Raw genomic sequence first — 13,158 nt, 5'->3', positions numbered from 1 at the left:
CCATTTATACGTCTGTTTAGATACCAGTCTAGCACTCTTTCTCCAGGACTCTTCCGAGTTGTGCTGTCCGGGACAGCAGCCACAGGTAGCTACTGGAATGTGTAACTGAACACTTCAAGTCTCAATAGCTGCATGTGACTGCACTCATTCTCAACCCTGTCCAAGATCAACACTGGTTTGCTAACTGCAAGTTCCCTATCCATGGACCAAGGCAAGTTTGCCTCTGGGGCTTTACTACAAGATCACGACTGAGGCACGGTTCCCTGGTTACCAGTGAGTCACCAGCAAGTGTGACTAACAGTCCAATAGCTACTGGAGAGAAGCCACTGGTGAGCCTGGGGAACCTCGGAGTCCCTGCAGAGAACCGCTCTATCCCCCAGTGCCCTCAGTGGAGACTCAGGCCTGTCCAACCGCTGGTAATCTTCCAGCAATGAGAACTTGGCCTATGAAGCCCTCAGAGCCTGACAGTCGGGAGCCAAGGGAAGGTGAGGCCTCCACAACCAGGACATGGGGCACGACCACAGGCCCTGTGTGTTTTCTTTCCTTTTTGCAGTACCAGGGGTCAAACTGTGGAACTTGTTCTGTGAGGCAGGCGTGGCGCCACTGAGCTACATCCCGGCCCTCTCCTTGTGTTTTCTACTGGTTGTTTAGTGGTCTGAAGTAAAGCAAAAATAAACAAATCAGAAACCTCCTATTCCCTGAAATCATCAGGGATACAGTGTGGATTCAGTTGAGACACTATCAAGCACTGTCTCGATAAACAACTATACAACTGGGAACAAGAGACTGGGACTTAGGGTTCGAGACTTCCCATGGTACGTGACACTTTTAACCACGAATCCTAATCCGCCACCAAGAAATCCACTCTTTCCTATTAAATTGTAAATAACCTTTGTGACAGGACAGGCAGTGTATTAACTGACTCTGTTACTTGTAGCAACTGACAAGGCCTTGTATGCGGCAGGTGTTCAGTGAAGTTCTGTAGACCACCTTGGATCAGGCAATAGTAACAGGGGGATGTGCACAGAGCACAGGTCCCTGGGGGGACAGCCATGGGGACAGGCAGGAAAGCCGGTGACTGCATTGTAAAATAAGCTGGGATTCCAGCCAGCCAATGAATCTGGCTGGGCTTTACTCCTCATTTCCAAAGTCACAGTGCTTTATTCACAAGGTACAGATAATTATGTCCCAGAGAACCTGGCTTCCTAACATTTATGCAAGTTCTCTAGCAGCTACTGTTAGTTCCTCTAACGGTAGAGAAGACTGGATCTGGAAAAGGAAAGATCGCTTTGTTAGATGGACTTGAAGAGGAACTTCCATTGTGTATATAAGCACTCTGGCCAAAAGCATTTGAAAAGGAACTAGTTTTCCTGAGCAAAAGAGGGGGAACATACAGGACCATAAAAAGCCTAGTCAATAACAGCCCCCAAAAGGAAGAAAAAGAAATAAATGAATTTAGAAGTAACAGTAGTACTGGAAATATTGAACCCAGGATATTCCCTCTGAATTACATCCCTGGCCTTTTAAAAGTTTTATTTCGAGACAGGGCCTCTAAGTTGCCAAGTTGCCCAGGCAGGGCTTGAACTTGCAATCCCCTGCCTCAGCTTCCTGGAGTGCTGGGACTGCAGGTGTGCGGCACCATTCCCAGCTTACTATTTCTGTTTTAGTGACACAAGAAAGACAAGGAGCTTTCTTTAAGCCACCAACTTACAAGAAAATAGTAATCTACAATCTGTAGTAATGATTATCACCCTCTCCCTGACAACATACCTTCATGATGGCCTCGAGGTAAGGGGTCCAGATCTTCTGTGTTTTGGCAATGGCCGAAAGGTAAATTTTATTTGAATTTGCTGAAAGATTAAAACATAATTTTGTATTTACTAACTTCAGGAAGGCAACATCATTATTCACACTGCAGGGTGGTCTCAGGACACTCACCTACAATGCTTCTCAGGGGGCTGACAGCTTTCATGAGTGTTTTTAAAGTGTCCTGAACACTTCTGTCTCTCAGGATGATTTTCTGAAACATACTGAGGAAATTCTAAAAACAAGAAGACACAATCAAGGAACCTAACATAATGAATAAACACATAAATACTCCCGCTAACTCAAGCACTATGTAGAAACAGACTTCACTTAAGAAAAGTCACACATTGGGCTGGGGTTGTAGCTCAGTGGCACCATGCCTGCCTTACAAACACAAGATCCTGAGTTCATCCCTGGTACCAAAAGAAAAGTCACACACCCGGCACACTCAGGTGTGGTGGCACACACCTGTAATCCCAGCACTCGGGAGGATGAGGCAAGAGGATGCCATGAGTTTGAGGCCAGCCTGCACTACACAGTGAGTTCAGGGTCAGCCTGAACTACAAAGGGAGACCCCACCTCAACAAACAAACAAACAAACAAAAAAAAGTAAAGCCACACAACCTCTGAATAGAGAAAAGCAATGACTCATGTTCCCACTAGAAACAGACCCTGTGGCGATGGCTTACTGGCTTCAAATATGAAAAGTCTTATTCCCAAACTGAGACTCACAAAAGCAGCCTACGCATAGCATGTGGGCCAAAGAAATTCTAGTTTGCCCTCAGCTTTTCTCTTCTGAGTAAAACCTATACCTCCTTCATGTCAGTGTAAACAAGCACGAAAGGAATGTCAGAGTTTAACTTGGCCAGATCTGCTCTCACGGCCAGCTGGGCAGCAGCCCAGGCAGGCAGGGCCCAGGGCTCACCTGTAGCTCCTTCACAATCATGAAACACAGAAGTCTGTCCAAGCCGTTCAGACCAAATGTCCCCAAGGTGGTCTGGATTTCTGAGAACAGGCGGCTGCTGGTCACTTCCTGGTGCGTTTTCATATCATACCAGGTGTTCAGCTGGTCTATGTAACATGTCATTCTAAAATGGAAGCAGAGGTCAGAAGTCATCCTGCAGAGCTGTGGGTCTGCACAGGATTGGGAGGTCACACACCAGGAATGCAGCCATGTGACAGGCACTCTCTGACCTCAATGTCTTGGCATCAGCAGGTCTGCACCTGCCCAGCAGGGACCAGGGAGCTGGAACTCAGCGGGCCACCCTTCCCCAGAGCAAAAATTAATGTAAGACCCAGTCTTATTTTCAGGGAAACATGGTAAAAGGTCTTCATCTATTTAACCCATGGACACCAAGAAAGGAAGAGGCACAGAGCTCTTGGGATCATTCACTCTCTTTGGCCCATGAGCCAAAATTCCTTATTCTTACTGGGGATTCTGGACATAGTTTAAGCCCAGATCAGACAATGGTACAAAGGAGCCAGGTTGGAAGAATACTTCCTCTACACAAGCTCAGCGACACCCGTGGAGGTAGACAGAGAAAGAGAGGCACATTTTCTTGGGTGCCCCCGAGGCCTCTACTCAGTGAGCAAGTGCCTGGGGAAGACAGAAGCACACCCTCCCTTGGGTGACCTCAGGACAGCTGCTTTGTCCGGGCCTCAGAGAGAGATGAAGGAGGAACACAGGCTCCGCTGGACTTGGAGGCAGCGTGCTCATCCCCACCCTGGAGTCCACCTCCAGCATTCTCAAGGGCAGTTAATTAGGAGGTTTCACCCAGTCCCTCTGAGTGTGGAACCCGGTGACCTAAACGTGGACTAGGATTCCCTGTGTACAGAGCTATGCAGTCTGCCCCTCACCAGGGCAGTGCTTTGGGCTCAGGAGGCAGACGGGCTGGAGAGCATAGCATTCTGGGTCCACCACTTACTACCTGATGTTGGCCAGGTGACTAAGCTTTCCCGTGCCTCAGTTACTCCATCTTTAAAGTGGGAATAAGAACAGTGCCGTCTTGGCTGCAGTGAGTAAACGCATGGATGTGGATAATGTGCCAAGATGAGTGCTCAGGTGAATGCTCAATATCCAGCGGCCCATGGGCTTGACTAAGAAACAAGGGAGTCATAAGGAAGTCAGGATGAGGTGACAAGCGCCAGACCCAGGGACCGAAACGGGGAGCGTGCCACTGACACAGGGGCAGATGACACCATCGAGGGGCCCAGCAGAATCCAGAAACACCTACTTTGGGTCTGTAATCCGCAAGATTTCTCTGCACAGTCGACCAATAAATGTCATGGACTCATCCACAGGTGTGAACTTCGGTATTGGAATGTGGGTGGACTGGTACATACTCTGCCAGTCTTGAATCTAGAAAGCAAAGCCGTGAACAGTTAGTACACCTCTGACAGAGTAAACCCACTTGTCTTTTCGTCACATAATTTTACAGATAAAATCGCACGAAGAGTGACAAATGTTCCCGGCCTTACGGAGGAAAAGCCGCAAACCAATGACTGACAGCCTCCCAGATTGTTGTCACAGCTTTAGTAAAACAAGCAATCACTGCGAGCAAGTGAACTAACAAGTGAGAAGACACAGAAACTTCTAAGACTTCAGCACTGGTGCACAAATTTGGTGCTCTTTTTTTTTTTAGGGCAAAGAACTTTAGTAGACATTTTTCCAAAGAGGATTTACAAATGGACACTAAGAACAGGAAAAGATGCTCTACTTCATCAGCCGTCAAAGCACAAGTCAAAACCACAATGAGATGCCACCTCACTGCCACTAGGATGGCCAGAAAGGAAAGTAACAGTCAGTCACGACACAAAGAAAGCAGAGCCTCGCACGGTGGGGGACAGGAAGTGAGGAGAGGGGGGAGGCTCCTGAAGAGGGATGCAGCAGTAGCAGGGTCGCACCCGCCCCACCGGGAGGAGTCCAAATCTTCTGAGCTCCGTCACTCGGGCAGTCCAGTTCTGTAGCGCTCACAGCTACATGCTTCATTCCGTAGCCACTTACTCGCGCCCACTTTCTCCTCAGGACAGGGCCACAGAAGCTCTGTCACCTCCACCGCCCCTGAAGGTGCTCGACCTTCCGGTGCTCACCTATTTTTACCAGCTATTTAAGTAAACTTGCTGGCTTCTCAGGGTTTGGGGCGTGCATTTTAAACACGAGAAATAACACATAGGGCTAAGATTTTTAAAACTTAGCAGATACCTTTGTTCTTAGGAAGTTATTGCACTCTTGCTCCACATTGTAATTTATAATTCGAGAGACTTCTTCCTGCCAGATCTTCAGACCATAAATGCTGACGTAGTCCTGTATGTATTCAAAGGAGCGGTGGAATCCGTCCATGGTTGCTCCCAGCTCTTTCAGCTTGGGCATCAATTCGCTTGGCTGTGCAAAGGGGAAATTAAATTATTTCCCTGGAGTCGATCATCCACTGCTACTGCCTACATTAGACTTCCAACGACACGCCAACTAAGGGGCCTGAGTTACAGCCTGGGACACAGTTTAAGCTTCAGAAATACTCATTTCTACTTCATGCAGGATTAGCAACTGCTGTCAGACATTCAGTAAAGAACAGATTTCACTTGGTAAGGAAGTCTCATATAAAGGAATTTAAAAGTGAATATTGATAATTTCTCTCATGTCATCTGATGAACATACCTAATCTTAGAAAACTTAAAATATTTTAAATTGAATATACTGGTGAAAAATACTCTCTGTATAAATTTCAGGCCTATTTTTTCTCTTGATACAAATCCTATTTCCTAATAGATAAAGCAAAACAGTTAGGGCCTTTATAGTTCCTATCTTTTTGAGAGTCAATAAATTCTTTTAAATACAACAAATAAGATTGAGCTGGGTGTGGTGGCACATGCCTCTAGTCCCAGCACTCTGGGAGGCTGAGGCAGGAGGATCGCTAGTTGGAGCTCAGGCTAGGCAACTCGGCAACTCAGAGACCCTGCCTGTCTCAAAAGAGAACTAGGGTTATAGCTCAGAGTGAAGGCTCAAATACTAAAAAACAAATGAACAAAAGCAAAAGAAAACAAAAACTATCACCAAGGTAACTCTGAACACTAAACATCAGTTCAATTTTTAAAGTTGGGAGTCAAGAGATGAAGGAAGCAGCACTGGTTTTAAAGAGGGTTTTGTCACAATCTGGATGGACTCCCGCACAGAGCCAAAAGCATATTAAAACAGAACAGAAAGCTGCCAGCGATACTGAAAACCGCAGTGGATGTACACGACACGAGGCCAGGTCTGCTCACGGTGCTGCCCCCGGGTTTTCAGCTGGGCACAGGCAGAACAGACACACTCCGTTCATCTGTACCTTGGCCCGAGGGTTGAATATCAGTCCCCGATGCAGGGCAAAGGCCACCCGTTTCACTAGCTCCTTCCTTACTCCATCTTCCAGCAACTGCTTTGGATCCACCTAAGTAAAAGCCAAGGATTAAGTGGCAGTGAGGGAGACACCAGCCCTGAAGAGACCCAGAGGAAAGATGACTCCTGGAGTCTCCAGAGGAGCATTTTCATAACCCATCTCCAAGAGATCTGGATTTTCCCCCTTCCCTGCCACTACCTGATCTTAACAGTCCGGACAGACTTGTTTAACTCATATAAAGTGGGTTCTACCACTCTAAATTTTCTTTTCTTTCAGTATTCTTACAATGCTGTTCATAATTAGGGGGATAGATGAGGGGCAAATCTGTTATCTAGTTCTGTAAGCTTACTTTGTTAATTTTTCTGTAACGAGAAAGCTCTTGTCATCCCCTGAAGTTTACCAGATCCATAAAACATCAAATGTTTTTAACAGGCTCCTGTGAATTTCCTCAGAATTGTTTCACTTATTTTTAATTTGTAAAGAGCCATTCTTTTAAGTCATAAAGATGGGGGGCTGGGGATTTAGCTCAGTGGTTTCGTCACCTGCTGCGCAAGTGCAAGGACCTGAGTTCGATCCCCAGTACCAAAAAAAAAATTCATAAAGATGGACCAGGGATGTTGCTCAGTGGTACTGAGCCTGCCTCGAAAGAGCAAGGTCCTGAGTTTGATCCCTTACACTGCAAAAAAAAAAAAAAAGTCATGGAGATAATTTATAGATTCCACCTGGTTCTGATTATATTTAAACTTCAAAGAAGACAACTGTAATAGGAGCTGTAAGAAAAGTTGTACAAAAGCCAGAGAAACATTGAACTACATCAGGAATGAATATGTAGTCAACAAAATTCACTCTGTAGAGAAATTAAAAGGTGAGACCCTGGGTTCCACAACGGAGCAACTAGAAAGGAAGAAAGGAATGGACGAGAAACATGGAATAAAACAGACTTGGGATACATTATTTTCTTAAATGGGCAAGTCTAAACAATAGTGTCTAGAAACTTACTCTTGGATAATAAAAAAGAAAGAGAGGCTGGGATTAGGTCAGTGCACATGAGGATACAAGAGTAGGGACTAAGTTATACTTCCTAATTTACAAGGTGTGATGGTCACGGTGGACGTCAATTTGATTAGCTTTTAAGCTGCCCAGGGAATTAGTAAAGCACACTTCTGGGTGTGTCATGGGGGTGAGACCTGGGGGGGGGTCAATAACTGGCCCCTCACTCCTCCTCTCTGGTGCTGTTCTCCTGCTCTGCTTTCTGTCATGCCCTTCTGCCATGATGTTCCTCCCTTGGTACCAGCTAACCATGGACTGAATCCTCTGAAACCGTACGCCAAATAAACCTCTCCTCCAAATTAAGAGTGTCTGGTATTGTGTCTTGGCAATGGGAAATCTGGCTAATACATGGTGATTAGAATGAGTGGTACCGTATTCACCTTGTAGGAACCCATTAAACTACATAATTATTTCTATAAGGAAAGTTATCTGAGTCTTATTTTACAATAAAAAGCTAACTATAAAGATTCACAACCAATTACAACAAAATCAAAGAAGTAACATTAACTTACAAGAACAGATTTAGGGGCTAGGCGCTAGGGGTGGAGTTCAATGGTAGACTATGTGCTTAGCATGTGTGAAGGCCTGGGTTCAATCCCTAACACACGAATATATAAAAAAAGAACAGATTTAGGGGAACAGAATTCAATGCTTTCATGAATCTAAAGGTCTCATGTGGCTCTTTCAATTCTTCCTGGAATTTCACTAATCTATGGAAATATTCAAAGGTAAGAGAAATCTTCACATAACCCCTCCTCACAATTCTGTCCTCTCCCCTGAAGTTAGCAGGTTAACGGTTTCATACGCATCTTCCAGACCTTTTTCTATCTCTCTCTCTCTCTCTCTCTCTCTCTCTCTCTCTCTCTCACACACACACACACACACACACACACACACACGATGGTCCTATTTAGATTTTTGAAATGTGTTTAAGGATGAATATATATGAATTTGTGTGTGTGTGTATGTGTGTAAATAAACCACAACTTATAGGGGAAGAGGTTTATTTTAGCTCACCGTTTCAGTCCATGGTTGGCTGGCTCCAAGGCAGAGAATGCTTTGCTCTGTCATACCCTTCTGCCATGATGTTCCTGCCTTGGTACCAGCTGACCATGGACTGAATCCTCTGAAGCCATAAGGGCCTGGCAGAGGAAAGCAACCCACAATAGCCTGAAAGCAGAGAGAGGAGCAGCTGAGGACAAGAATAATCCCTCTAGATCATGCTCCTAGTGACCCACTCCAATAGGCCCTACCTCCTAACAGCACAATCAGCTGAGAATTCATCAGTGGATTAACACATATGTGGGTCTACAATTTGCTTTTCTCATTTTCTATCTTGTAAACTTGACAGTGGAAAATTCTTCTGGAATGATTACAGAGCAATCCATCATAAGGATGCATCGTGACACATGCAGATGCAGCCATTTCTCTACTGATGAATATTAGTTTTCTTTCCTTCTTTTTCTTTCTTTCTTTTTTTCTTTCTTTCAGCTGTCTCTAACAATGAACTTTCATTTCTCTGTGTATAACTTACTTGTTTTAGGTCTTATTGACTAAAGTGAACCTACACTTCTTATATGTTTTTTGAAATATACCCTTAATGTTAAAGATTAGTGAGGGTCAAAGGATGCCTCTCGAGTGCCCTGCTTATTACTTAAGACAGGCAGAGCCTACTGGGTTAAATGAGGCCAGTGAGCATGATATTCCTTCTACCCTTACTGTCTGAGAGACTGTAGTGAAGGATTTATACTTTATTAAGCAGTGTTTCTTCTGATAATTACTAGGTCTTACATCTGATTATACTCTTCCTATACTGGTTGCTTTGTGGTGCTAGGATTTACCATCATCAATGAGATAATCACTTATATCCACAGGATGACAAGAACTAGAAAGTGGAGCGTGCATGCATGAGTGATGACAATGGTCTGTCAACAGAGGCTATACTTATCTTAGCTGTCTGCACCTACGGTGCAGAATAAAAACGCTAAAAGGAAGGAAGAGGGAAAGAGAGAGAGAGAGAGACAGAGACAGAGAGAGAAGGTAATTTAGCTCAGAAAATCAAGTCGTTTTGTTTTCTTTGCTACTACAGAAATTCAGTGCAGTAAGTTTTTCTTAGATTTAAACAACTCTTGGGTAAAATGGTTACTAATACCACAAATTTTCTCCAGAACCACAAGATAAAGAAATTCCAAGATTATACCATAAGATGGTCTTTAAGTATTATGAGCAATAAAGATTATAATATTCTCTTCTTTTACTAATCAATAAAACAAAAATCAGAATGGGAAACAGCAAGATGGTAGCATCACTTCCTGTTCTACCATGCCAGAAAAATGAAAGCCACTAACCACCAGGTCACAGAGACTAGCATCCGAACTGTACCTTGATGATGCCAACCAAAGTCGTTTTCATCATTAAGATGCCTTCAGTGAAAATGGAAATAGCATGAGTAAGCTTGGCAACCTTTAATAAAGAAAAAGAGGCACATTGCAGTACTGTAGATAAGACTCATCACTTCTAGGGAAAGCTAGATAACTGGCTAATAGTCTTAGCAGGGGCAATGGGCAGTGGCAACAGGAAACGATATGTGGATTTAACAAGGCCATCGGTGTCATGTGCCTTGGACAGAAATAAGCCTTTGTGATATCAATGAAAGACCATGTTAGACACACTGGGTCACCGAGACAGAAGGTCTTCATCATTTCTTTAACCTTGGACACACCACTTCCCTGTCTTGGGCTTTGGTTTCTCATGTCTAAAATTTAATAAGGATGGTTGCTTCCAGGTGGAGAACACTAATGTGACTGAGAGGGACTCTCCCCTCACCGGTCCCCATGTTCCTTTCAAGCAATGCAGGAGACAGTGACACGGTAGCAGAAGCTATTATTTTAGGTCAGAATAAGCATGAAATAACAGCTTACTAGCATAAATTCCTGACGTATGTTTTGAAGTTATGTCAGAGAATGGGAAGCTGACACGGGACATTATATTTTCAGTTTTCACTTGACTTCTCACATCTTTAAAGTTCAAGTTCAAGGAGAAAGAACAGTACAAGTGTTTGGGGAGAACAAGCTCTGAATTTGCTTAACTCTCAGGGCTTGAAAATCTGGCAGTAGGAAATGGTTAATGGGATACAGATTATTTTGAGCTGCTGGGTTGGTATACAGATGGTTCAAATTTAATCATTTTTTCATTTTACGATGGTGCAAAAGTGTGCCCATACGAACATTCTGCTCTTCACTTTCAGTACAGTATCTATCTAATAAATTCCATGAGCCATTCAACACTTTTATTACAAAACAGGCTTTGTAATAGATGATTCTGTCGAACCTCAGGCTAATGTTAATTGTTCTGAGCATGTGTAAGGCAGGCAAACAAAGCTATGGTGTTCAGAGGTTAGGTACATTAAAGTAACCCATTGTAAGGCCTAGGGGAGCTGCACACACAAAAAAGGAAGGCAAACAGAGACATGCAGGCAATCTAGCCCAAGGAGAACAAGGGTGGATTTACCAAGAGTGCTCAAAAGACAAGTGGCTGGCTGAGCTCCATTTTCCAGGCCTTTGATGACACCAGGAAAATGCCCAGAATAAAGGTATTGTACTAAAATGGTAAACCATGGCTGTCTTTGAGAGTGAGAAAACAAACTGGAATTGGCCTGGTGGTCCCCATGGCATGGCGGGCGACACTGCCTGTGACACTTCACCTTGTTCAGTTTTAAATACCAAAAGGCAGAATTCAGGGAGCTGCAGCACCTCGTATCGGGGCCCGAGCTGAGCATAGTCCCTCAGCTTGTCTTTGTCCAGGCGGGTAGGCACCTCGATGATGTCATGGGTCTGAAGCTTGATGATCTTCAGAAGAGACGTAAACATGCTTTCTGGGATGATCTGCAAGACCTTTAGTGACAGGGAAAGAGGAAATACAATAGGACATCTTTATTATTTTTAGCTGACAAATACTAGGTTGGTAGTATTAGAAACCAGTGTGTAAAAAGAGCACTTTGTCTACCTGAAGGGATGCTGAGAATTTAAAATAACTGCTCACAGCCCATAATGCTGATCCGCCTACCATGCTACAAAAGTATCCACCATTCCCACACTGAGGTTGGAAGACATCAGGTAACACCACAGGAGCGTTCTCAGTAGTATGTGACACAGATCAATTTGAACTCAGGCCTGTCTGGCTTCTCGCTCCATCATAAGTTACTGAAACAAGGACTGACATCCCCATGAAAACTTGGAACTAGGTTCTGCTGAGAACATGCTGGCTCTAGTTCTGACTCTTGCACCCACTGGCTCTATGATTTGAAGAAGCTACTACCACCTTTGTTTCTCAGTTTCTGCACCTCTAAAATGGATGTTAATCCCACCATTCAAAAAGTAGCTATAAAGTTATTTGAAAGTAAAAATATATCTGCATGCCCATAGTGGCAGTAAGAATGTTTATTTTTAGGTATAAAAATTTATGCAATACAATCTTATTTTATTTATTTATTTTTTTGGTACCGGGGATCAAACTCAGGTCCTTGCGCTTTCAAGGCAGGCAGCAGCGGCACTGAGCTAAATCCCTGGCCCAATCCAATTTTAAAGAGGGAAAGGAATACAAGTGTACTTTTCACAGGGTCCACGTGCACCTTTGTGTTTCAGACAGCTGTTGGCTGATGAACGGTCACCTTGATGCCCGTCCTACCTTTCTCACGTAGGACACCAGTTCACCAGAGTAATACTGAGACACACTGAGAAGGTCCGGGCTGTTTGCCTGATTAATCCGAAGAAGGGGCAGGTCCAGGGCAGAGGCAAGCTGGAAGAAAGGTAAAAATGTCTGTGTTTTGATTTCAAAGAAGTCCCAGAAATCTCTTTCCAGAAAGCATGACATACAACAAAGTACTTGGAGTTGACTCAATGAAACCTCATCAGTATCACAAATGGTTTCTAACTGTGCACTTTTAGGGACAGCACAGATACCCAAGGTGACACTGGCTCTCCAGCGCAGACCTGGGCCGGGCCCAGAGGAACAGCACCACCTGTGACCTCTGCAGTGCACATTACCTGGCCCCACCCAGGCGACTGGAAGCCGGACCTGGGGGCAGGGCCATACTCCGGGCCGTGACAGGGATTTCCGGTCACCCTGATGCTGGCTCAAGTCTGAACCAGTGGGCTAAGGAAGTCAGCCCCTCCTCTGGGAAAATCGGACATCCTGACCGCCGGACTGTGGGCTTCACCTGTCCAAGATGCCATCGAGTGCAGGAAGTGCCGTTACTTTATGTACTGCCCGGAAAGGAAGACAATGCTGACTACACTGTGCTACTGCACCAATTACAAAACCCAACTGCGCGTGCGGAGGTGATACACTGTGACAGAAGGTGCAGATGCGGAGTAAATTACTGTTGTTTACCACGCCAAGAGGAAGGCCCTGCCGTGCTGTCTGCCAACAGTCCCCAACCTTACAGCACAGATTAGTCTGTAGCAGAGGCTAGGCTCAAAGTTTGTTTAGTGAAAAGTAAAAGAAGTTGATTCATCTACAATGCATGAGGCCCTGGATTTGATCCCCAGCACAGCCAAAAGGAAAAGAAACAAAGAAACAAAAAAAGGATTTAATTCATACTCAAGGAATAAAGGAGCCAAAGGACTCACATTTTTGTTAGACTAATAAAACATTTTTTAAAAAATCAATGGATTCATTTAAAAACAATATTCTGTACATTTCTGAAATTTTTTTTGGAGGTACTGAGGATGAACCCAAGGCCTTTGCACTGAGTGACACCCCTTTCCCTTTTTATTTTTTATGCTGAGGTGAGATCTTACTAAGTCATTAAGCTGCCTGGACTGGACTCGAACTTGCCAACCTCCTGCCTCAGCCTCCCAGGGAGTGGGATCTCAGATGTGTCCCATCATGCCTGACTGGCTGGCATTTTTTGAAACTATGCTCTCAT

General features: G+C 44.5%; 1 protein-coding gene across 3 annotated transcripts in view; it reads right to left on the bottom strand.

Moving 5' to 3' along the window:
• The window catches only part of Washc5 (WASH complex subunit 5), a 56,785-nt gene that overhangs the window by 13,105 nt on the left and 30,522 nt on the right, over nt 1-13,158 (bottom strand). For all 3 annotated transcript variants that reach the window (XM_004837968.4, XM_021252142.2, XM_021252153.2), the window contains exons 15-23: nt 11,916-12,026; nt 10,982-11,122; nt 9,612-9,692; nt 6,129-6,230; nt 5,009-5,188; nt 4,041-4,165; nt 2,732-2,894; nt 1,939-2,041; nt 1,771-1,850 (exon numbers count right to left, since the gene is read on the bottom strand). In XM_004837968.4, coding sequence (XP_004838025.1) covers nt 1,771-1,850; nt 1,939-2,041; nt 2,732-2,894; nt 4,041-4,165; nt 5,009-5,188; nt 6,129-6,230; nt 9,612-9,692; nt 10,982-11,122; nt 11,916-12,026 — 1,086 coding nt within the window. The remainder of the gene's footprint in view (nt 1-1,770; nt 1,851-1,938; nt 2,042-2,731; nt 2,895-4,040; nt 4,166-5,008; nt 5,189-6,128; nt 6,231-9,611; nt 9,693-10,981; nt 11,123-11,915; nt 12,027-13,158) is intronic.

Source organism: Heterocephalus glaber, unplaced genomic scaffold, assembly GCF_053883595.1.
Source record: "Heterocephalus glaber isolate CG9 unplaced genomic scaffold, H.glaber_assembly_v1.0 deba00000281, whole genome shotgun sequence".
Taxonomy (NCBI): domain Eukaryota; kingdom Metazoa; phylum Chordata; class Mammalia; order Rodentia; family Bathyergidae; genus Heterocephalus; species Heterocephalus glaber.
The sequence above is the reverse complement of the archived record's forward strand: the minus strand, read 5'-3'. Positions and strand labels throughout refer to the sequence as shown.